At 38.3% G+C, this 23,835-nt stretch overlaps 2 protein-coding genes and 1 non-coding gene across 9 annotated transcripts in view; 2 read left to right on the forward strand and 1 right to left on the reverse strand.

Moving 5' to 3' along the window:
* VIRMA (vir like m6A methyltransferase associated) overlaps positions 1-11,852 on the forward strand; it is a 49,990-nt gene extending 38,138 nt beyond the window's left edge. For 5 of the 6 annotated variants that reach the window (XM_014447527.2, XM_023746394.1, XM_023746396.1 and 2 more), the window contains 7 exons: positions 3,101-3,253; positions 3,945-4,111; positions 4,739-4,835; positions 7,579-7,745; positions 8,782-9,113; positions 10,758-10,901; positions 11,500-11,852. In XM_014447527.2, coding sequence (XP_014303013.1) covers positions 3,101-3,253; positions 3,945-4,111; positions 4,739-4,835; positions 7,579-7,745; positions 8,782-9,113; positions 10,758-10,901; positions 11,500-11,654 — 1,215 coding nt within the window. In that variant the 3' untranslated portion in view covers positions 11,655-11,852. The remainder of the gene's footprint in view (positions 1-3,100; positions 3,254-3,944; positions 4,112-4,738; positions 4,836-7,578; positions 7,746-8,781; positions 9,114-10,757; positions 10,902-11,499) is intronic. The other variant, XM_023746395.1, reaches the window with a different exon arrangement.
* Positions 11,853-13,332: 1,480 nt separating this feature from the next.
* Positions 13,333-13,437, reverse strand: LOC111823777. Its single transcript, XR_002826869.1, has one exon. It is a non-coding gene; the product is annotated as a U6 spliceosomal RNA (small nuclear RNA).
* A 2,101-nt stretch (positions 13,438-15,538) lies between these two features.
* The window catches only part of RAD54B (RAD54 homolog B (S. cerevisiae)), a 51,247-nt gene continuing 42,950 nt past the window's right edge, over positions 15,539-23,835 (forward strand). For both annotated transcript variants that reach the window (XM_006105337.3, XM_023746402.1), the window contains exons 1-3: positions 15,539-15,718; positions 17,927-18,077; positions 20,927-21,068. In XM_006105337.3, the coding sequence (XP_006105399.1) occupies positions 17,943-18,077; positions 20,927-21,068 (277 nt within the window). In that variant the 5' untranslated portion in view covers positions 15,539-15,718; positions 17,927-17,942. The remainder of the gene's footprint in view (positions 15,719-17,926; positions 18,078-20,926; positions 21,069-23,835) is intronic.

Consider the following 23,835-nt stretch of genomic DNA (forward strand, 5'->3'; position numbering starts at 1 on the left):
TTTTTATTTATTAAAAATTATAGATGTTTGAGTAGTCTTTACTGAATTCTCACTTACTAGACATCAATTTATGAATACTGATTTTGCAACTTAAAAAGAGAAAAATGCTATCCATACTGTATTTTTTACATTGAGTTGCTTTGCTAGGGTCACTCAGAATAGTCACGTTTTACCAGTGTCTTAATTATTTATTTATTTAGTGTCATTTAAATGAGCATTTATTGATTGTGTTTTGGCTGCTGTGAATTTGGGGTATTTATACTAGACTATTTTGGATTCATCTTAGATATGAATTAAAGCTTATTTAGTTCTAAAATCTTAAGATTTTCTCTTATTAGTATTTTACAAAATCATGCTATATTTCGTGGACATATTTCCAGAAGCCATTAATAGGCCTGCCTTTAGGAAGTGCTTCTGGTCAAGTTTGGAAACGTCTCCATTGATGGAACTTAACTGGATACATTAGTATATTACAAGCTCTAAGAGGTTCCAGATAAATAGAAACTTGCTTTACTGCAATCTAATCCAATTTTGTCCAAATGTATTGCTTGCAAAATACCTCTGTGTGTGTGTGTGTGTGTGTGTGTGTGTGTGTGTGTGTGTGTTTGTACGTACGTACATGCACACTTGTTAATATTCTGTGGGTTAGTATACTGTCAACACTGATTTAAGAAATTTTGCTCATATTTAAGATTTCTATTGGGAAGAGTTGTAGAGGACTGTTTAGTACAGTGTACCTAATAAATACAGTATGGAAGGTTTTCATAGGAAAAAAATTAAGTTTACTCTTTACTGTATTTCTGTTATGCATATATTTTATATTGAAAATATTTACTTCAATAAGCCCTTCTTGGCTGCCTATTCTATTTTTAGCAATTGTGCCAGTTTCATTGCTAAATTATTGTTTGTTTTGTGTCACATATAGTTTATTAAAGTGATTAAGTTTACCAGATGTTTTGATTTTAGAAGATTGGCATAATTAACAGTAGGACTGTGGCTATCCTAAAGAGATTTACTACTTATTATTTTCAGCAGATCATAAGTGACATTGCTAATAAAACAGTATGGTAGATTGTGTTTTCTTACATGTATGGTAGATTTTCTTACACATATGATCAGCTAAACAGTCACTAATAAAAACCACCAACCAGTGTTTATTCATGATATCCAGAATCTGCTGGGCCCTCAAGTACTGCTGAGTAATGCTTTTTATTCATCCCTTATCAATGCTTTTTTTTCTTACCTGCTTCGTTAGGAAGATTAAGGTCATTTTGTTTAATTTCTAAATCATTTCACTCCCTCTTAGATTGTTTCCTTGTTCTTTTTAATCTCTTGTTTTTCTTCCTTAATCAGGAAAAATGTTCCCCTACATTACCTCATTTCTATCTATGGCATAGATCTCCCTTCTAATATTCTAACTGATTCCTTTTCTCTCCTGTCCTTGCTCTTAGCTAATGGATAGAATTTCTTAATATCGAAAATAAAATTCATTATCGTCCCCCATAAACTTATTTTATGTTTTTATGCCATTGATCTTCCCTGACATTCAAGATAGAAATCATGAAATAGTAGCCAGTTTTCCCTCTTCTGTTCATCATTTTCAGCAGATGCTCATTCTTCATTAATTTATAAACAAACCTTTTATACTTTACTAGAGGCCTGGTGCATGAGATTTGTGTACTGGAGGTGAGGGTGTCCCCTCAGCCTGACCTGCACCCTCTCACAGTCCAGGACCTTTTGCTCCTACATTGAGCGTCTGCTCCCCCCACCTTCCCCCCCCACCCCCCACCCCGCCCCGTCAGTGCACATCAGAACGACTGGTCGTTCCCACCGTTGGGTCGATTTGCATATTACGCTTTTTATTATATAGGATTTCTTCTTTTGATTCACCACTTCTACCTTAAACATTTTCCTTCTTGCTCCTCCCTTTTTTGTAACATTTTTATTGAGATGAATTTCACACCCCCATAAAATTCACCCTTTTAAAATGACGATTCAGTAGTTTTTAGTTTATTCATAGAAACCATCATCACTACCTAATTTTAGAATGATTTCATAACCCACCAAAGAACCTTTGTACCCATTAACAGAAATTCCCCATTCTCTTTTGCCCCTACCCTCTGGCAGCCACTAAGGGCATTGTATTGAATTTGTAGATCAGTTTTGGGAGCATTACCATTAAATCATCATGTCCAGGAAAATGGGATGGCTGAACATTTATTTGAGTTGTTTTAAATTTCTTTCTACTACGTTGTATTGTTTTCAAAATATAAGTCTTATGCCTCTAAATTGGGAATTTTTAAAGCTATTATAAATGGAATTGTTTCCTAATTTCATCTCTGAATTGTTCTTTATGTTTAGAAATACAATTAAATTTTATACATTGATGTTGTGTCCGACACCTTGTTGAAGTTTTTTATTAGTTTTTTTTAGTTCCCTTAGGATTTTATATATACAAGATCATGTCATATATAGAGGTAGTCTATCTTCTTTTTTTTCCAATCTAGATACCTTTTAAATTTTTTCCTTGCCTTGTTCTTACAAGAACCTCTAGTATACGTTGAATACAAGTGACAAGAATTGATGTTTTCATCTTGTTCTTAATCTTAAGGAGAAGGCATTCAATCTCTGACCATTAAATACAATGTTAGCTATAGTTACTCATACATGCCCTTTATGAGGCTGAAGATATTTCCTTCCTTTTGTAGTTCTTATTGAGTGTTTTTATCATGAAAGGTGTTGGATTTTGTTAAATGCTTTTCTGTCTCTACTGAGATGACCATGTTGTTTTCCCCCATATTCCGTATATTATGTGTTCTGCATGTACCAGTGTATTTTCCATTGGATATTTTTGTTGAGAAATTTTGGTGCCAGTATATTGAGTGCATGTGTTTACCTATTTATTGTGTGAATCTTACTCAAAGAAAATGTACTTCAATTTTGAAGTGACTAAATCCTTCTTGAAACTAGCCATTTGTATTGATATAAAACCAAAACATTAAGGAGAAGATTGCAGAAAAATGACTTAAATATCTGAGTAAGTTTGGAAGCACCTTTGCAAATTTCGTTCTCAAATTTGATTTGTGTGTGACATTTACAGGGATGTTGTGGAGATGATAGTGGTCTCATGGAAGTAGAGGGAGCTCATCCATCACGGACGATGAGTATTAATGCTGCAGAGTTAAAACAGCTTCTTCAAAGCAAAGAAGAAAGTCCAGAAAATTTGTTCCTTGAACTAGAGAAACTTGTTTTGGTAAAAAATAAAGATAAAAACAGAAATAAAATAAAAACAGTGCATTCTTTTCCATTTGACTAGCACAAGTTTTTCTAGTGACTTTTTAAAAATAGTGAATCCTGCCCTAGCCAGTTTTGCTTCTGGTTAGAATGTCAGCCGATGGACAGAAGGGTCGCAGGTTCAATTCTGGTCAAGGGCATGTACCTCGGTTGCAGGCTTGATCCCCTGGTTGGGATGCATGCAGGAAGCAATCAATCGATGTGTCTCACATCGATGTTTCTCTCCCTCCTTTCTCCTCATTCTAAAGATCAATGGAAAAAATATCCTTGGGTGAGGATTAATAACAACAAAAAACAGTGAATCCTCAGTTGGGTATTATAGCATTTGAAATAACTCTGAATTAATAATTTGGAGTGAAGTCCTTCATAATTGTGAAGAATCTTGAGTATATGAAGGCAGTACTTTTTGAATTGTTTATTGTTTGAGTTCAGGTGCCCCTGCTACCATTCTTTAGAAATAAAATAATAAGTGTTTTTGGTGTTTGTTTTATTTTAATATGTTTAATGTTAAGTTGATAATTCCCTGATGGTACTCCAAATTTTTTAAGTAATGAAATAATATAAACTTTTCTACTAAAAAGTTAATAGATTTGGGGCATAAATGTTCTAGTATACCTGCATCTTCTTATTTTGTTTTTGTTTGTATTTAGGAACATTCAAAAGATGATGACAATCTGGATTCGTTGTTGGACAATGTAGTTGGACTTAAGCAGATGCTTGAGTCATCAGGTGATCCTTTACCTCTCGGTGACCAAGACGTAGAACCAGTACTTTCAGCTCCAGAATCTCTCCAGAATCTGTATCTGTTTAACAATAGGTAAACCAAGCAATATTTTGTGTAGATATATTGTATTAATGGCTGGAGGTCTATAAATGGCCAGCTTGCTATTTTTCTGTAACAGGGCAGATAGTAAAATTCTAGGCTTTGCAGGCCACATTAAGCCTCTGTTACATATTCTTCTTTACGTAAAAACCATTTCTAACTTGTAGGCTGTACCAAAACAAGCCAGTAGAATGGGGATCATAGTTTACTTATCCCTGCTATGCAGTGCCTCTTGGTCTTTGGAGCACTGTACTTTCAGAGCATAATGACTATTCATTGTAATGGAATTAATCTCTGAATTTAGAAAAATTAAGTATGGACATTTTTTTGTACACATTGGTACATTTTAATAAACTTGACTTTTTGTAAGTAAATCCAGTGCTGTTTTATTTTACTGAAAGGTCAAAATTTGTCACTACAAGATTAGTTTCCAAGTTACTGATTTTTAAGGATACTTAATTCTTAAATAACTTTTTAAATTAATTTTTTAAGTGCTAATTTCCAATACTTTTATAGGGTGACATTTTAAAGTGTACTTTCCACAGATTTTATTCTAATTGGAAGATGTTAAAATTTTTGTTTTGGATTTCTTCTTTTTAATAAATTCTTTTTTTGTTCTAGGACTGCGTATGTACTAGCTGATGTCATGGATGATCAATTGAAATCTATGTGGTTTACTCCATTTCAGGCTGAAGATATTGATGGGGACCTGGATTTGGTATAATTTTATTACTAAATATTTAGAAAAAAAAGTTGTTGTTTCTTTGTGTGTTGTTAGCTCTACTATAGCTGTTACAAGTTCATTTGGGGACCAGTACTGCATACTTTTTATGTCAGTCACCCACTTAATAGTGTCCAAAACTCAGATTTTATGCTACTTGTTTCACTTCTTTCTGGTTAGTGATCTGTATATATGGGAATGAGACATTTTATTTTTATTTTTTTAAATATATTCTTCTTGATTTCAGAGAGGAACGGAGAGGGAGAGAGGAGAGAAATATCAATGATGAGAGAGAATCATTGATTGGTTGCCCCTTGCACGCCCTCTACTAGGGATCAAGCTTGCAACCCAGACGTGTACCCTTGACCTGAATGGAACCAGGAATCCTTCAGTCCCCAGGCCAACGCTCTACTAGTATTCACTAAGCCACACCGGCTAGGGCAAGAATGAGACATTTTAGGGAAAAATCACATTTTTGCATAAGTATTCTTAAGTAATTTGTTTTCTTATATTTTTAGGAATATAAGAAAATTATCCCCCCAAATTAATAATCATTCCTGTGTTTGTGTTTAAGGAGAGAAATGGTATTGTGTTACCTGCTCTTAATTTGAGGAAATATAAGAATGTATTCTAACTACATTACTAGAATAATGTAGTACTAATGCAAATTGACATCCTTAAATATAGTGCTGAGTAGGAAAGAGTATAGGTACACTAAGACTGAAAATTCAGTGTAGTCTGTTTGTGCTTCTCAGAGAAATATTAGGGAGGATGATTTCGGCTACATCTTATGGTACCATCTATACCAGCCGTGGGCAAACTACAGCCCGCGGGCCGGATCCAGCCCGTTTGAAATGAATAAAACTAAAAAAAAAAAAAAGACCGTACCCTTTTATGTAATGATGTTTACTTTGAATTTATATTAGTTCACACAAACACTCCATCCATGCTTTTGTTCCGGCCCTCCGGTCCAGTTTAAGAACCCATTGTGGCCCTCGAGTCAAAAAGTTTGCCCACCCCTGGTCTATACTAATAAAAGGGAAATATGCTAATTAGACCGGACGTCTTCTGGACGTCCTTCCTGACAAAGCTGGGCCCCGGGCAAAGCTGCCGGCGGTCCTGGGTGAAGCCGCCGTTGGTCCCAGGTGCCTGTGGCCGGCCCAGGCCGAGCTGCCGGGGGTCCTGGGGTCCTGGGGTCCTGGGTGTCTGTGGCTGGTTTGGGCCAAGCCGCCGGGAATCCCGGGTGCCTGCGGCTGGCCAGAGGGAGGGGAAGCCCAGGTCCCGGGTGTGGGGACCGAGGCAGAGGTGGTTAGGGGCGATCAGGCTGTCTGGGGATCAATTAGGGGCAATCAGGCTGGCAGGCAGAGGGGTTAGGGCGATCAGGCAGGCAGTCAGGCGAGCGGTTAGGAGCCAGTGGTCCTGGATTGCGAGAGGGTGCAGGCCAGGCTAAGGGACCTCCTCCCCCACCCATGCACGAATTTTGTGCACCAGGCCTCTAGTATATTATTTTTTTCTTGATCAAATAAATATGCATATTTGATATTTTCTGTTCTAAAAAATGCTAATACTCATCATGTACAATAAAATTTTTTAAATGATTTACATTTAAAGTGTATTTAATGTATTGAGGATTCTTTTTCCTTATTTAAAAGATCACATACAAGTCAGTTTAAATCTCATTAAACAATTAATTTCTTGCCCGGCAGTGTGGGTCAGTGGTTGAGTGTCGACCTATGAACCAGGAGGTTACTGTCTAATTCCATATTGGGCATATGCCCGGGTTGTGGGCTCATGCAATAGGCAGCCAATCAATGATTCTCATCATTAATGCTTCTATCTCTCCCTCTTCCTTCCTCTCTGAAATCAATAAAAACATATTTATAAAATAAGAATTAATTTTTTTTCATTGGAAATTGGTCATTGATTCTTTAGAAGAACTGTGCTGTCCAATAGAACATTATGTAGTGGCAGAAATGTTCTATATCCTGCCCAGTAAAGTAGCCACCAGCCTTATGTGACTGGTGAGCAATGAAATGTTGCTAATGTGATTAATGAACTGTATTTTATTTTTATTTTAATTAATTTAAAATTATATAGGTATATGTGGTTAGTGCCTATTGGCATCACATAAAACATTTGTGTTACAAATTGTTCTTTTTATAAACTTCACTTTGAATCACAACTGTGTTGCAGTGATGACTGTGACCTTACATGGTGTAGGGAAATTTTAAGTCTTTTAGGTTTGATAAATTTGAATAAAACCTAAGTAAACGTAATTTTCATTTCTCTGAAAGTAAACTTAGGTTGGAACCTCATTAAATGCATAGAACTTTGAGATCTGTTGCACAAAATCTTTTTATAGCGCATAGGTTGACTATATAAGGCTTGCAGAATATGTTATTTTCATATTCTTTTGGAAAAGTTCTGGGGATACTACATTGTTAATTTATATAGAGAAATCCAGAGTTTTTTGTCAGGCAGCATAGGTCTCAGATTAATAACACTTCTGTGAGGAGGCATGCCAAACCCATCCCCCCACCAAGAAAAACCCACAATTGAATTCCTAAGATTTTTTTTTTTTAACTACCAGTGATGTTGCTTTTTGAAAAGATGATGGAAAGAGACAGGCCAATGATTAGTCATATAATTTATAGGAAGTAAGAATTTCCATAGTTAAGTGTTACATTAATAGTTACATTTAAGGTGTATATTTAATTTTATTTAATTTTTATGACTGCAGGTGAAAGTGGACTTAATTGAACTCTCTGAAAAATGCTGTAGTGACTTTGACTTGCACTCAGAATTAGAGCGCTCATTTTTGTCAGAACCATCATCTCCAGGGAGAACCAAGACCACCAAAGGATTCAAACTTGGGAAGCACAAGCATGAGACCTTTATAACTTCAAGGTAACATTTATTCTACTGAAGATTTTGATTGTGGTCACATACGTTTATTTATTTTAATGTATTTTAAGCTAGACACATGGCCATTAAAGGATAAAGGAAGCCTTGGCTGATGTGGCTCGGTTGGTTGGGGGTTGTTTGTGCACCCGGAGGTTGCCGGTTCAATTCCTAGTCAAGGACACATGCCGGGGTTGCGGGCTTGATCCCCAGTAGGGGGTGTGCAGGAGGCAGCCAGTCAGTCTTGCACTCTCACATTGATGTTTCTCTCTCCCTTCCTCTTTCTCTAAAAATCAATAAACTATTTTTTTTAAAAAGGATAAAGGAAGTTGCCATAATGCTTGAATCATGAATATTGTTTGGAAAATAAATTTTTGGGGGGGAAATTTTTTAAAGATAATAATTTGGCCAATACATACCCAGTACATTTGTTTATTATTCCACTTTATGAGAGTTTGGAAGGTTTGAACAAGAGTGAATTGGCTTATTTAAAATAATTGTTAGTCATACCAATAAAACGTGAGTGCTATTCTTAGCTAGTTTTATTGTATTCCATGGAAAGTACAGGTATGTCTTGGGAGATATACAGGTTTGGTTCCAGACTACTACAATAAAGTAAATATCATAATAAAGTGAGTTATATGAAATTTTTTGTTTCTTGGTGCATGTAAACGTTATGTTTACCCTATACTGTAGTCTGTTAAGTGTGCAATATCATTGTGTCTAAAATCCAATGTACATACCTTAATTAAAAAATACTTGACTGCTAAACGATACTATCATCTGAGCCTTCGGTGAGTCATTCTTTTTACTGATGTAGGATTTTGCCTTCAATTTGTAAAAAATGCAATATCTGTGAAGTTCAGTAAAGTAAAGCACATTAAAGCAAGGTTTGCCTGTAATGGAAATATTTGCAAAGTAACCACAATTGGAATAAGAAATAATTGAAATGTAGTTTTCATATTGCAAAGATTAATTTATATTTTCATTGGTAGTATATCTATTTTTTTAATGTTTTCATGGTCTGTTTTTGTTTTAATAGTGGAAAATCCGAGTACATTGAACCTGCCAAACGAGCTCATGTTGTGCCGCCACCAAGAGGAAGGGGCAGGGGAGGATTTGGACAGGGCATACGACCCCATGATATTTTTCGTCAGAGAAAACAGAACACAAGCAGACCACCGTCTATGCACGTGGATGACTTTGTTGCAGCTGAAAGTAAAGAAGTGGTCCCGCAAGATGGAATACCCCCACCAAAACGGCCACTCAAAGTATCACAGAAGATTTCTTCTCGTGGTGGATTTTCAGGCAATCGAGGAGGACGGGGAGCTTTTCACAGTCAAAATAGGTTTTTCACACCGCCTGCCTCAAAAGGTAACTACTTATATATGTTTTCTTTCTCTTTTTTTGTTTTGTTTTGTTAATCCTCACCTGAGGATATTTTTTCCATAGAGTTTTAGAGAGAGTGGAAGGGGGGACAGAGAGAGAGAGAGAGAGAGAGAGAGAGAGAGAGAGAGAGAGAAACAGAAACATTGATGTGAGAGTCACACATTGATTGGTTGCTTTCTGCATGTGCCCCGACAGACTGGGCATCGAACCTGCAACCTAGGTACTTGCCCTTGACTGGAAATCAAACCTGTGACCCTTCAAGTCGCAAGCCATCACTCTAACCACTGATCACCACCAGCCAAGGTTATATATATTTTCTAATGGGTTGGAACAGTGATTTTCAACCAGTGTGCTGCAAGAGTTTTTAAAACATGCACTACCTGACTATTTAGTTGGGGGCACTGACCTCTTCCCTTAGATTGTCAAATAAAAAAATGACAACAGCCAACACAATAGTCGTCAAGTGTGTATAAAAAAAATTATACCTAATTTTAAAAAATATATATTTTATTGATTTTTTACAGAGAGGAAGGGAGAGGGATAGAGAGTTAGAAACATCGATGAGAGAGAAAGATCGATCAGCTGCCTCCTGTATACCCCCTACTGGGGATGTGCCCGCAACCAAGGTACATGCCCTTGACCGGAATCAAACCTGGGACCCTTCAGTCCGCAGGCCGATGCTCTATCCACTGAGCCAAACCGGTTAGGGCTATGTCTATTTTTTGGTGTGCTGCAGAATTTTAGTAATTAGCTTGTGTGTGTCATGAGGTGAAAAAGGTTGAAAATTGCTGGGTTAAAATAGTGGAATATTAGAATAATAAATAGAAATTATTGAGATGGTAGTGATTCAGATAAAGTATTTTTCTGTTACTAAAATTAAGTTGCCTCTTGACTACTTACAGTGGTACTATTTGCAGAGCATTTTATTGGATAGGGAAAAAATCTTTTTAAAATTAACCTTTGCTTAATTTAAGCACATTTAGTGATAAGTTTAATTAAGTCTGGGCTAATTATTTTTTTTTACATTAAGAATTATGTTTATCTTTTCTGAATAATATTTATACATTATTTTTGTATCTGTACTTATCAACAATTTCCCGAAGATTTTTCTGTGTATTCACCATTGATTCTCTTGTGTACTTGATTCCTAATGTAATATTTAATGTTTTAAATTGTTTCAAGATTTCAGAAACTGAGTTTATTCATAGATATTATGCTTCACCAGTAGATTGAGGACATGTTTTTTTGCTGCTGTGGAGGATAGGAGTGAAAGAGAATAGAAGTTTACATTAATAGCAAACACAGAGCTGTGTTAGGGATGGTTATAAGCACTTGACATATAATACTTTTACATCAACCCCATGAGGTAGGTTTTGTTAATACAACGATTTACAGAAGAGAAAACTGTCAGGACACATAAGTGTAAGTGGTGAAACCAGTATGTGAACCTGGCAGTCTGGCTCCAGAGCTTCTGCTCCTAACCACGTACGGTGCTGCCACTCTACAGTATATTTCATTTACAAAAATTTCAGTTTATCTTCCATTCCTTTGGAAGGTTAAGGAAAACCTGTCAGGTCTTTCTTAATCCAACTGAAGTTGTGAAAAAAGATGTGATTGTGTTGCCTTTAGGAAACTACAGTCGTCGGGAGGGAACAAGAGGCTCCAGTTGGAGCGCTCAGAACACTCCTCGAGGAACTTACAATGAAAGTCGCGGAGGCCAGAGCAATTTTAATAGGGGCCCTCTTCCACCTTTACGACCACTTAGTTCTACAGGTAAACATTCTTCCTACTGGATATTGCTGAGAGAGGGAAGTGAATCCTCATTTTCAAATTGTTAAATGTCATGTACTCTGATTCTGGGAGAGAATATTTTAGAATGTAAACGTGTAATTCTAAAGTCAATTTAATTTTATATCTGAATGAGTGCCCAATGGACATTTTCTATAGAAATAATCAAAATTGCGGATTCTGAACTTCGTGTATAGTCTGAGCAGTTTCATGGTGATGTGCGCTGTTTTTATATTTTAATAATGAAAGCCAACCCTTAGGTACATTTTTGACCAAAGTATTTTAAGAACAGACATATCTTCATAAGGTGTCTTCTATTTTTAGTTACTGTATTCTATTGTGTGTACAAGCATATAACCCTTAACAGCTTTATTTGAGATGTTGTTCTCATGTATGAAACAATTTACCTATTTAAAGAGGACAATTCACACTGGTCTTTAACACGTTCATAGAACTTGTATGTGGATTTTAAAGGAGCAAAGAATAATTTCTGTTTTGGTTTGAGCTCAGTGTTACAGACGAGTCTTCATATAATGGGAAAGGAAAGGGTGTTGCAACTAATACTGTGTTCTTTCTTTTATAGGCTACCGCCCAAGTCCTCGTGACCGGGCTTCAAGAGGCCGTGGGGGACTTGGACCTTCCTGGGCAAGTGCAAATAGCGGCAGTGGAGGCTCAAGAGGAAAGTTTGTCAGTGGAGGCAGTGGTAGAGGTCGTCATGTACGGTCCTTTACACGATAAAAGTTATTTTGGGAACATCCTAAGTGTATATGAACATTTCATGACAACAACAAAAAACAATAAAATAAGACATTGAAGGACCAACTTAACCTTTTAGCAGTTATCTGGAAACTCTGAAGAAATATTTTTATCTGAAGAAAGCAGATTTTGTTTGATACATAACACAAGATTTCAATAAAAATCCAAACTTTGTATGTATGTTTTATATATTTTTTCTCTTTCTTATACAAGACTAGAAAATTTCTTAGGTAGAAAAATGAATGATGAAATTACTTTTGTCTTAGTGTATACCTTGCCTAGACCACAGATGTTCCCAGTATTTTCTCAGCTCATGGTGCCCTTTAGCGTTTCAGTAATTTTTTTTTTTTTTTTGGCACATCTAGGACTAAAGAAATGCATAATACTTCCATTTATTAAGCAGTCAGGTCCAAACAACTTAATAAGAATTTATATCATAAGCATTAGTAACTGTGGACACTGTACAGCTTCTCACCCTTTGGAATCAGCGTGGATCGACACTGCTACTATCATTTCCTGTTCCACTATGCTTTTTTTTCCCCTTTTTTCTTTATTGCTTAATCACTATGCTTTTTGCACAGTACTTTTGATCACAACTGCTGAAAACCCAGTTTTTAAAAGATACACTGTCATGGGAAGAAATATAAAGCCACCTAATATTGAAAATATAAACTACCTCACCCTAGTAGTTGGTGTTATGTCCAATAGATGTGTTCCCCTCAAAAATTTGAAACAAACACTGACCCTTCTGCTAATTTACTAGGGTGCCCTGATACATAGTTTGGGGAACCTTTTTGTAACAAAAGAAACACAACGTTCTTCCGTACATTAGAAATGTGTATGTACTTTGTGTTTCAGCTTTATACTTATACCTACATTTGCTATTTTATTACAGTTATCTAAAGCCTAAAATGAGGTGTGTCCTAATAGTTATTTTGGGAGTCCAAAATATCTAATAAAATCTGGACTTTATATACAGAAATAAAGTTTATAACAGAAAATAGCCATATTTTTCCCAAGAGATAACACTGAGCCTATATAACTGACATAAAATAGAGACTTCTCGCCCGGGCGGTGTGGCTCAGTGGTTGAGTGTGGACCATGAATCAAGAGGTCACCCGTTCAATTCCTGGTAGGGGCACACCCCCAAGTTGCAAGTGTGATCCTGGGAGGTGGGGGATGGGCAGTGAGGGAATGGAGGGTGTGCAGGAGGTGCAGGAGGCAGCTGCAGCCGATGGATGTTTCTCATCAATGTTTCTTCTCTCTCCCTCTCTTTCAAATCAATAAAAAAATAAATAAAAATAAAGACTTAAACAACAAAGTGTGTATGAGTCTCACTTCATTCCTTTATCACCATGTTTTGCTGAACTATTTGTGAGTGAATACAATGTTTGTTAGAACGCCTTTAATAAAAGTTCAGCTCTAAAGACTGTGATGTTTAAGTGAAAAGTAAAGGAAATCTCATGTCCCTAATGGCCTCAAAAAAACCAGGATAACTAAACCCCTTTCAATTCTCAAACCTAATAAGCTCATCTCTAAAGATAACATTATTCACATTGGATAGAATTCAAAGTTTGTCCCTAATACCTGACCAAATACCTGTAAGAATTGTTTCTTAAGTAATTACACTTGTTATTAAAATATGGCTATATGTACATTTTTTTTAATGGAATGCTTCATAAATTTGTGTGTCATCCTTGTGTAGGGGCCATGCTCATCTCTGTATTGTTCCAATTTTAGTATATGTACCGCTGACTATAGGTACATTTCTTGATTTGTTTTTTAGCTTTAAGTTGAATATAATCTTTGAGAAATATCAGAGTGTTGTATATGCTATTTGTTAGTGTAACACTCAGGAATTCATGCCAGCCAAAGTAATAAATTAGTACTGTAGAAGCAAATTATACCTACATTTGCTATTTTATTAGTTATCTAAAGCCTAAAATGAGGTGTGTCCTAATAGTTATTTTGGGAATCCAAATATCTAATAAAATCTGAACTTTACATACAGAAATAAAGTTTATGACAGACACTAGGTATATCCATGCTGTTGTAGATGGCAAGATTTTATTTTTCTTATGGTCATATTCCATTTATGTGCATCATTAAAAATGTCCTGATTACCTAATAATCTTAGATAAATGGGAAGCTAAGGAATTCAGCATGTTGACTATCCCTTTCATGCATTATTACTCAGTCTTTATAACAGTCCAGCAAAGGAGGTATTATCCTAATTTTACAGATGTAGGAACTTGATTCCAAAGTGATACAAGGTTTTAAAACCATGTTGGCTAGCTTCTAATTTTTTTAAAGTAACTTGTTTTTCAATTACAGTTGCTGTGCAATATTATATCAGTCTTTGGTGTATAACCCAGTGATTAGACATTTATATAACCCAAGAAGGGATCACCCCGATAAATCTTGTACCCATCTGACACCATACATAGTTACTACAATAGTACTGACATCCCCATGGCTATTCTGTAACCACCAATTTGTACTTCTTAATCCCTTCACTTCTTTCACTCATCCCTCCAACCCTCCTCCCGTCTGGCAATCATCAAAATGTTTTCTGTATCTGAGTCTCAGTTCTGCTTGTTCAGATACTCTTTTTCATATTCTGCATATAAGTGAAATCATGGCATTTGTCCTCTGACTCAGCACAACACACACTAGATATATCTATGCTGTTGTAGATGGCAAGATTTTATTTTTTCATATGGTTGTCATATTCCATTTGTGTGCATCACTTCTTTATTCATCTACTGATGGACACTTAGGTTGCTTCCATATCTTGGCTATTGTAAACAATGCTGCAATGAATAGTTTTGGTTTATCATTTTGTGTGTGTATTTTTTTTTTTAATGTATACCCAGAAGCAGAATCGCTGGGTCCTTCTTTGTCTCCTGTTATAGCTTTTGTTTTAAAGTCTATTTTGTCTGGTATAAGTATTGCTATCCCTGCTTTTTAAATTAGATTTCCATTTTCATAAAATATCTTTTTCCATCTCTTTACTTCCAGTCTGTGTCTTTTATTTCAAGTGGGTCTCTTGTACAAAGCATATGTAATGGTCTTGCTTTGTTATCCCTTCAGACATAGTATGTCTTTTCATTGGAAAACTTAACCATTTGCATTTAAAGTAATTGTTGATAAATATGTATTTATAGCCATTTTTATTCATGTTTTTAAAAAAATCCTCACTGGAGGATATGCTTATTGATTTAAAGGGGTGGGGATGGGGGGTGGGGGGTGGGGATAGGCATCCATTGGTTGCCTTCCGTATGTGCCCTGACCCTTAACCTTTCTGTATATGGGACAATGCTCCAACCAACTGAGCCACACCAGCCAGGGCTATTCATGTTTTTTATCTTTTTCTCCTTAAAAAAAGACCCTTTAATGTTTTTTGTAATAATGGTTTGGTGGTGGTGAGCTTCTTTAGCCCCTTCTTGTCTGGGAAGCTCTTATCTGTCCTTAGATTCTGAATGTTAGACTTGCTGGATGGAGTAATCTGGGTTGTAGCTCCTTGTCTTTTCATCACTTTGAATAATTCCTGCCAATCCTTTCTGACCCTAATGGAACCCAGGACCCTTCGCTCCGCAGGCCGACGCTCTACCCACTGCGCCAAACCGGCCAGGGCATAAATCCCTTTCTGAATTGAACCACCAACCTGTAGGAAACCTGGAAGCGCTTCCAGAGAAATGCAAAGGGCCACGTGCCGGAAGGTCGGCCAATCAGAGCCGGGCTGGACCCGGCGCCGCCACGGTGGTAGTGCGCACGCGCGCGGGCTCTTCCGCCATTGGCTGCGCGGAAGCGGGATCTTTGAGCTCTCGCGGTGAGGGGCGCTGTCTACCCCGGTTGCTCCTGCGGACAACTCCGCTTCCTTCGGGTCCTCGCCCGTGGCTTTCCGGAGAACCGCCCGGCGACAGCGTGTAGGCTCGTGTGGAGCTCCGCGAGGAGAGGCGCCACAGCAGGCCTCCGAGGGAGGAGGGAAGGTCGGCGGCGAAGCAGGCGGGGCCGCCTCCTGCGGGTCCCGGGGGCGATCTGAGGTGTGGGGCGCCCCTGGCCGCGGGTCCTGGGGGGCGGGGGGCGGCGGTGGGGGGTGTGTTTTTGGCGGAGCCTCCGGGAGACGGAACTGCGGACGGTTATGCCTCCGCGTCCTCTCTGGTTCCGCTGGCTCTGCCAGGTGGCGTTTCTTCCCCGTTGGCCCACGCCCTCATCACGGTGTTGATCATTAGCGGAGGAATTTTAGGCGGCACAATGGGGCAGTGACTTCAATGGCAGGGGATTGCCGCCGCAGCAGAGGCGGCCGTGGCTGGTTCTTGGTGGTTTGTTTACACCCTTGCTCCCGGGGGTCGGATGGGGGCACCCCTCCCACCTTCAAAGCCACACGAACCCACAGATTTCGGCCACGATCCCCCTGGTCGACATCCTTCACTGCCCCGCCTCGTGGGACCCTCATCACAGGGCCTTGTGTCTTAAGCATCCAGTAGTAATTAGACATGGTATTATCACAGATAACCTAGGGTGCTTACTGTGTGTAAGCTTTGTCCTAAGTGCGTGGAGTGTTTCATTTAACCCAATAGCACCGTGAGTCATTATGATTGCTGTACCCCCTATTATAGACGAAGAAATGGAGACACAGAGGTTAGGCACACTGTGCAGCATCACACACTAGGAAGTGTCAGGCCAGGTGTTCACCTTATATTCAGGTATTTACCCTCAAAGCTGTGTTCTTAGTGACGACATGACACTGTTACCTTCAAAGCTGTGTTCGTCATTATTCTCTGCATTGCCCCAGAGTTTCTGGTTTTCTGATGTGTGGCAGCTCTCAGCCATTGACTAGGGAGGACAGAAGCAGGTAGGGTGTTCGCATCATCTCAGAACTTGTAGCATCCCAGTAGGGCTGCCAAGTGGGCATTATTTATTTTACTTTTATTTTTTTATTTTTAAAAATATATTATTGATTTCAAAGAGGAAGGGAGAGGGAGAGAGAAACATTAATGATGAGAATCATTGATGGACTGCCTCCTGCACGCCCCCTATTGGGGAACAAGCCCGCAACCAAGGTACATGCCCTTGACTGGAATGGAACCTGGGACCTTTCAGTCCTCAGGCCCACACTCTGTCCACTGAGCCAAACCAGCTACAGCCAAATGGGCATTATTTCCAGGGCCTGGGCAAAGGGCTCAGTTCTAATTTAAGAGGTAGCAAGGAAGCTCAAATATTTAAGGGGGAAATATACTGATGCCTGCAGTTTACTTTTAAATGCATTAATAAGTTAGATGACTGGTGGATGTAAATGGCAGAGCTAGAATTCCGGTCAATTTAGAATCTGTTTTCTAAACCACCACCACTCGGTGCTGCTTCTCACTTGCCTACATTCTCAAATTCATTTAAAAAATAATAGGATAAACAGGAGGGTTGAAAAATTAGAAATCGTGTATTAGGTCTGGAAGGGTTTCAGGGTGTAAGGTGGTGATGAAAGAAATTTTACCATCTAGTCCATTCTCTTTATTTTACAAATGAGGGAATTGATACCCAGAGAGTTTAAATAGTTTGCCCAAAGTTTCTAGCTACTGTGTTTTTCTAACGTTCTTTTTAAAAACGGTTTTGGTCAGAATTTTCAGAGTTTTACAGGGGGATCTGACTAAATGCAGAAAATAAAACCTAATTTCATGATGTGGACATCATTTTTATTAATGACGTCGAGAATTTATTACTTTAATTAAGTAGACTCATCATTATCTTGTTATTTCAGTTGAGCTATTGTCATCTAAAAGCCCCTTGAGTTTTTCCATATAAACTTTCTATTGTTCTATTTCATTTGACCATTAAGGGCCTAACATTTGTATGTTGTAATTCATCATGTTGCAGTTGTCAATTATGTATCCAGGGACATGTAATATTCTGTTGGCCCATTTTAAAGGGGATGAGGTTAGTGAGGTTATTTTGGCATGACTTATTTAGACAGAATCTGTATTGACCACTGCTCTTGGTAAATACTGCTTCTCAAGTACACATAGTTACAAACCAATTTTAATTAAAACCATTAATTTGCTCTAAGATTGTGTTAATAGAGATCTATTTTGCCCTTGAATAAGAAACAGTAGAGAATGCCCTCCACTGCTAACCCCTCAAACTGTATAAGGGCTGTCCAGCACAATGTGAATGTCCCCACTCACCACGGAAACCGAGGCAGAAAGACCTGAATTTAATCAGACTTATGGGAGATTTTTGTTTTTGGTATTTTTCAGGTTAGTACTGCTGAACATGAGACGATCTGCAGCACCAAGTCAGTTGCAGGGGAAACCCTTCAAAAAACCAAAATTTATACCGCCAGCAAGAAGTAATCCAAGTCTGAATGAAGAGATTACAAAGCTGGATCCAGATATGCAATTGTCTGAGGTAAAAAAAAAAAAAATTAAAAATTAAAGGAAGCCGAAACCGGTTTGGCTCAGTGGATAGAGCGTCGGCCTGCGACTGAAAGGTCCCAGGTTCGATTCCGGTCAAGGGCATGTACCTGGGTTGCGGGCACATCCCCAATGGGAGATGTGCAGGAGGCAGCTGATCGATGTTTCTCTCTCATCGATGTTTCTAACTCTCTGTCTCTCTCACTTCCTCTCTGTAAAAATCAAAATATTTTTAAAAAAATTAAAGGAAGCAATATAGAGAAGCATGTACTTGTAAAAACTGCCATCTAAAGAGTTAACAATACTTACTGCCTATAGGAATTTTCAGTTGACAAAGTCCTACAACACCTTAGAAATTATTACGATTTAAAAAAAAAAGGAATGGCCCTAACCGGTTTGGCTCAGTGGATAGAGCATCGGCCTGCGGACTCAAGGGTCCCGGGTTCGGTTACGGTCAAGGGCATGTACCTTGGTTTCGGGCACATCCCCAGTAGGGGGTGTGCAGGAGGCAGCTGATTGATGTATCTAACTCTCTATCCCTCTCCCTTCCTCTCTGTAAAAAATCAATAAAATATTAAAAAAAAAAAAAAAAAAGGAATGACATACAGTTGGGTCCATAAAATAAAATTCTGGTAACAGTAAAAAATACCTTACCTCTGTGAGGAAAGGGGTGGAGATTCTTGTAAAAAATTATTCTGATTAGTGTTCTCTTTTTCCTTTTAAGTTGATTTGAGAGAGAGGAAGGGAGAGGGAGAGAGAGATATAAATATCAATGATGAGAGAGAATCATTGATGGGCTGCCTCCTGCATGCCCCCTACTGGGGATCAAGCCACAGCCCAGGCATGTGCCCTGACTGGGAATTGAGCTGAGACCTCCTGGTTCATACGCTGATGCTCAACCACTGAGCCACATGGGTTGGGCTCTTTTTTTTGTTTTTTCTAATCTTCACCCGAGAATATTTTTTCCATTGATTTTTAGAGAGAGTGGAAGGCGCGAGGGGGTGAGGGGAGAGAGAGAAAGAGAAACATTGATGAGAGAGACACATTGATTGGTTGCCTCCCACACACACCCTGACTAGGATTGGGACTCGAACCCTCAACCCAGGTATTTGCCCTTGACTGGGAATCAAACCTGTGACCCTTCAGTGCGTGGCTGACACTCTAACTAGGGAGCCACCTTGGCCCGGGTGATTTTTGTTCTTTTTAAAGATACCATATAAATAAATGAAAACTTTAGATAAGGCAGTTTAAAGACAAGCATGTAAATGATGATTTATATCATTATTCTGGACATTTCATTTTACTTATAAAGAGTAAATGTGCCCTGGCCACATTGGCTCAGTGGACAGAGCATTGGCCCTTGGACTGAAGGGATGTGCGTTTGATTCCGGTTAAGGGCAAGTACCTCGGTTGCAGGCTTGATCCCCGGGCCCAATTGGGGCATGTGCAGGAGGCAACCAATCGATATTTCTCTGTCTCTCCCTCTCGCTCTCCCTTCCACTCTTCCTAAAAATCAATGGAAAACATCCTTGGGTGAAGATTAACCAAAAAAAAAAAAAAGTAAATGCTTGAAGCAATCTTAATATATGCTCTTTACTACTAAGAGAAGGAATTGTTTTGATCTTAGATATATAGAAGTTAAAATAGAAAATATATAAAACAGGCAATCCACACTTCTGCTACTCTATAATTCTCTGATCTGTTTATGCTATGGAGGTTAAAGTCTACTAATACATTTTTTTCTTTTTTATTGTGAGTTGTTATTTTTTAAAAAATTCAAACATACTGTGGTAGACAGAAAAATGGCTCTCTAAAAATGTCCATATCTTGCCCAGCTGGTGTGGCTCAGTGGTTGAGCATCGACCCATGACCCAGGAGGTCGTGGTTTGATTCCCAACATGGCACATGCCAGGTTTCAGACTCAATGTACTTTAGGGGGCATGCAGGAGGCAGCCCATTGATGATTCTCTCTCATCCTTGATATTTCTATCTCTTCCTTCCTCTTTCTGAAATCAATAAAAACATATTAAAAACGTCCATGTCCTAATCCTTGGAACTTGTGAATATGTTACCTCACATGGTAGAAGGGACTTTTTGACTAAGTGATTAATGTTAAGGACCTTGAGGTGGGGTAGTTATCCTGGATTGTCTTGGTCGCCCCATATAATTGTCCTTAAAAGTAGAAGAGGGAGCCCTGGCCAGTGTGGCTTAGTTGGTTGGGCATTGTCTCATGCACTGAAAGGTTTCTAATTTGATTCCCAGTTAGGGCATATGCCAGGCTTGCAGGCTCCATCCCTAATGGGGGGCGTGCAGGAGACAGCTGATCAATGTTTCACTCTCACATTGATGCTTCTCTCTCCCTCTCCCTTCCTCTTTCTCTAAAAAAATCAATAAAAATATTTAAAAAGCACACTATAATTATAAGCACAATTTTCATTCTCTGTGTCAGTTATTTAAAAAAATATTTTTATTGATTTCAGAGAGGAAGGGAGAGGGAGAGAGAGAGAGAAACATCAATGATGAGAGAATCACCCCACACGGGATCGAGCTGAAACCCAGGCATGTACCCCAACCAGGAATCAAACTGTGACCTCCTGATTCATAGGCGACACTCAACCACTGAGCCACACTGGCTGGGCTCAGCTTTTAATACTAATTTAAAAAACAATAAAAATTGAATTTTAAGTTATTTTTTTTAAGTATCCCCTATGTATATGTAGAGAAACTAAATTTGTAGCTCTTTTTTTTTTTAAACTTGTAGCTCTTTAAATTAGGTATCTGTTATGTAAAAATATGGAAAATTAGATTGAATTTCTGCATAAAATACATATTTCATTCTTTTAGGTTGCTGCAAATAATACTCTTCTCCAATTACAAGCTGATCCCACAACATACAGTTTAAATCTTCTGCCTGCTGAAGACAGTGGTAGAGAAATGAATCACGGGGAAACATCTGCAGTGCCAGCATTTAACCTACATCATACAGGTAAGACTGTGCTTTCTAGTAATCAGGTTTACACTTGACCAGTTTTACTACAGTACTAGAGGCCCAGTGCACGAAATTTGTGCAAGGGGCTCGGCCCTTGCAGCCCCAGCTGCCTTGTGGTCCCGCCCCCACCTACTGGTCGTTCCAGAAGGTCTTCCGTCTTCCAGTCTAATTAGCATATTAGCTCTTTATTACATAGGATTATTTAAATTGATTACTTAGAATGAATATGTACATTTGAAAGTTATTGATACAATACTACTAGATTGTTGGCAATTCAGATTTTTGTTGTCATAATTTATCTTTAATGATTGCATTAATCATGTAATTCAAATCTTGTACTTTATATAGGTGTATGTCTAATACTGTTCATTGTAAAGGTATTGGTCAAATGTGGTCTTTGCCTCAAGTACCAAAAGGTGTTTAAAGATTAAAAAAACAAATTTTCTAAAAAAACATGTTAACAATACTAAAATTGGAGAGGTGAACTTGAAATAAATGAAACTGTTATATCATTATAGTCCATGGAGTAACTTCTGATCAATTAGATGGGAATTATGAAGGTATATAATTGCAGTAAAAGCAAGCACTTAACAAATGTTCCCTCTCCCCATTGTTGAATTGAGTTAAAATAATGGCTATGGTTCTTTTTGAATCTAATAGGCCAGTATTTTTCAGATAATTAAAAAAATAATGAAGATGGTTCACAGATGTTTATTTGGCCTTGTGAAAACCAACATCAAAACTAGTTTTCCAAATTGTATTTTATTAATTTTTGGTTGAATATGCATATTCAGGGAGAGAGCCCCATCTGCTGGTTTGTAGAATTGTAACTGCCATCCTTAAGATACCAGTGTAAATCAACAAAAAGTGCCTTCATCGCTTAATCCTTTTCAAGGAAGTTCCTTTTTTTTAATTTTTTTTAATATTTTTATATTTTTTTAATTGATTTCAGAGAGGAAGGAAGAGAGAGAGAGATAGAAAGATATATGATGAGAGAGAATCATGGATTGGCTGCCTCCTGCAAGTTCCTCACTGGGGATCGAGCCCACAACCTGGGCATATGCCCTTGACCAGAATCAAACCTGGGACCTTTCAGTTCGCAGGCCGACACTCTATCCACTGAGCCAAACCGGCCAGGGCTTCAAGGAAGTTCTTGAGCTTGGTGATGATTAATTTTACCTATAAATGGTTCATTTCTTGGTGGGGCAGAAAGGAATTTTGTATTTCCCCAATTGGCCAGAATCATTGGTACCGTTTATGCTCCTCAGAACTTAAAAGTGGGGAAGGACTTTTGGAGCTGGTACCAATTCAGGGAGATTTGTAGAAACAGTTCTGGGCATGGCAGTGTAGCTGCTGCCATGTTTCACTGATTTGCTCTCATTTCTTCCTACCGTACTTTCTCCTTTTCTTCTATCTTTGTTAGATGAATGTCCTATTTTCCCAGTCTTTCATCTCTACTGTCAGGCCTGTGGCAGATAATGATCCATGCATGCCTGTTTTTTTGTTTTTGTTTTTTCTATCATAGTAACTAATATCTTCCCCAGCGAGTGATATTTAGACTCTACAGTATGTTACATTCCTTGTTACTGGTTTGGGGTTTCATTTGTGTTCTATGGTTTCTTGTTCTCTTCCCTGCTAACTATGAGAAGAGAGTTAAGAGTTAAGATAAACTGAAGAGTTTACTTAATTTATTCAACCTTTAATCCCTTAATCCTCCTCCGATTTAATGCATTTACTGGACTGGGGAACCTGTGCCAACCTCCTGACACCCCACTGCCTGTCATTCAGAGAGAGAGGTTAATTGGGGAAAAGAGCATTATAAGAAGCATCTTGCTTTCTATAGTGATTGCTGAAGAGAGATGTTGCATATAGAAAAGCATGGAGCCCTAGCTGGTTTGGCTCAGTGGGTAGAGTGTCTGGAAGGATGTCTGGTCTAATTAGCATATTACGCTTTTATTATTATAGATATGTGTGTGTGTGTGTGTATGTACGTACATATATAGATATATGTTTTTATTTCAGAGAGAGGGAAAAGGAGAGAGCAATAGAAACATCAACAATGAGAATCACCAATGGGCTGCCTCCTGCATGTCCCCTACTGGGGGTTGAGCCTGTAATCCAGGCATGTGCCCAGACCAGGAATCGAACCATGACCTCCTGGTTCATAGGTTGACACTCAACCACTGAGCCACAATGGGCTGGGCAAAAATTCACCATTTTAACCATTTTAAAGTGTGCAAGTCAGTGGCATTTAGCACATTTACAGTGTTTTGCAACCATTACCAATATCTAGTTTCAGAACATTTTCATCACACTAAAAGCAATCCCAGGGCCAATTAATCAGTCAACTCATCATTCCCCTCTCTCTTCCCAGCCCTGGTAACCACTAATCTGCTTTCGGTCTCTATGGTTTTGCCTGTTTTGGACATTTCATATGAATAGAATCCTACAATATATAGTTCCTTGTGACTTTTTTTTTTTTTTTTTTAAAGATAGGTAGCCCTAACCGGTTTGGCTCAGTGGATAGAGTGTCGGCCTGCAGACTGAAGGGTCCCGGGTTCGATTCCGGCCAAGGGCATGTACCTTGGTTGCGGGCACATCCCCAGTCGGAGGTGTGCAGGAGGCAGCTGAGCTGATTGATGTTTCTCTCTCATCGATGTTTCTAACTCTCTATCCCTCTCCCTTCCTCTCTGTGAAAAATCAATAAAATATATTAAAAAAAAAAAAAAGATAGGTAATGAACGCACATGGTAAAAAATTCAGA

The sequence above is a fragment of the Myotis lucifugus genome, unplaced genomic scaffold (genome assembly GCF_000147115.1).
Source record: "Myotis lucifugus unplaced genomic scaffold, Myoluc2.0 scaffold_673, whole genome shotgun sequence".
In the NCBI taxonomy this organism is placed as follows: Eukaryota; Metazoa; Chordata; class Mammalia; order Chiroptera; family Vespertilionidae; genus Myotis; species Myotis lucifugus.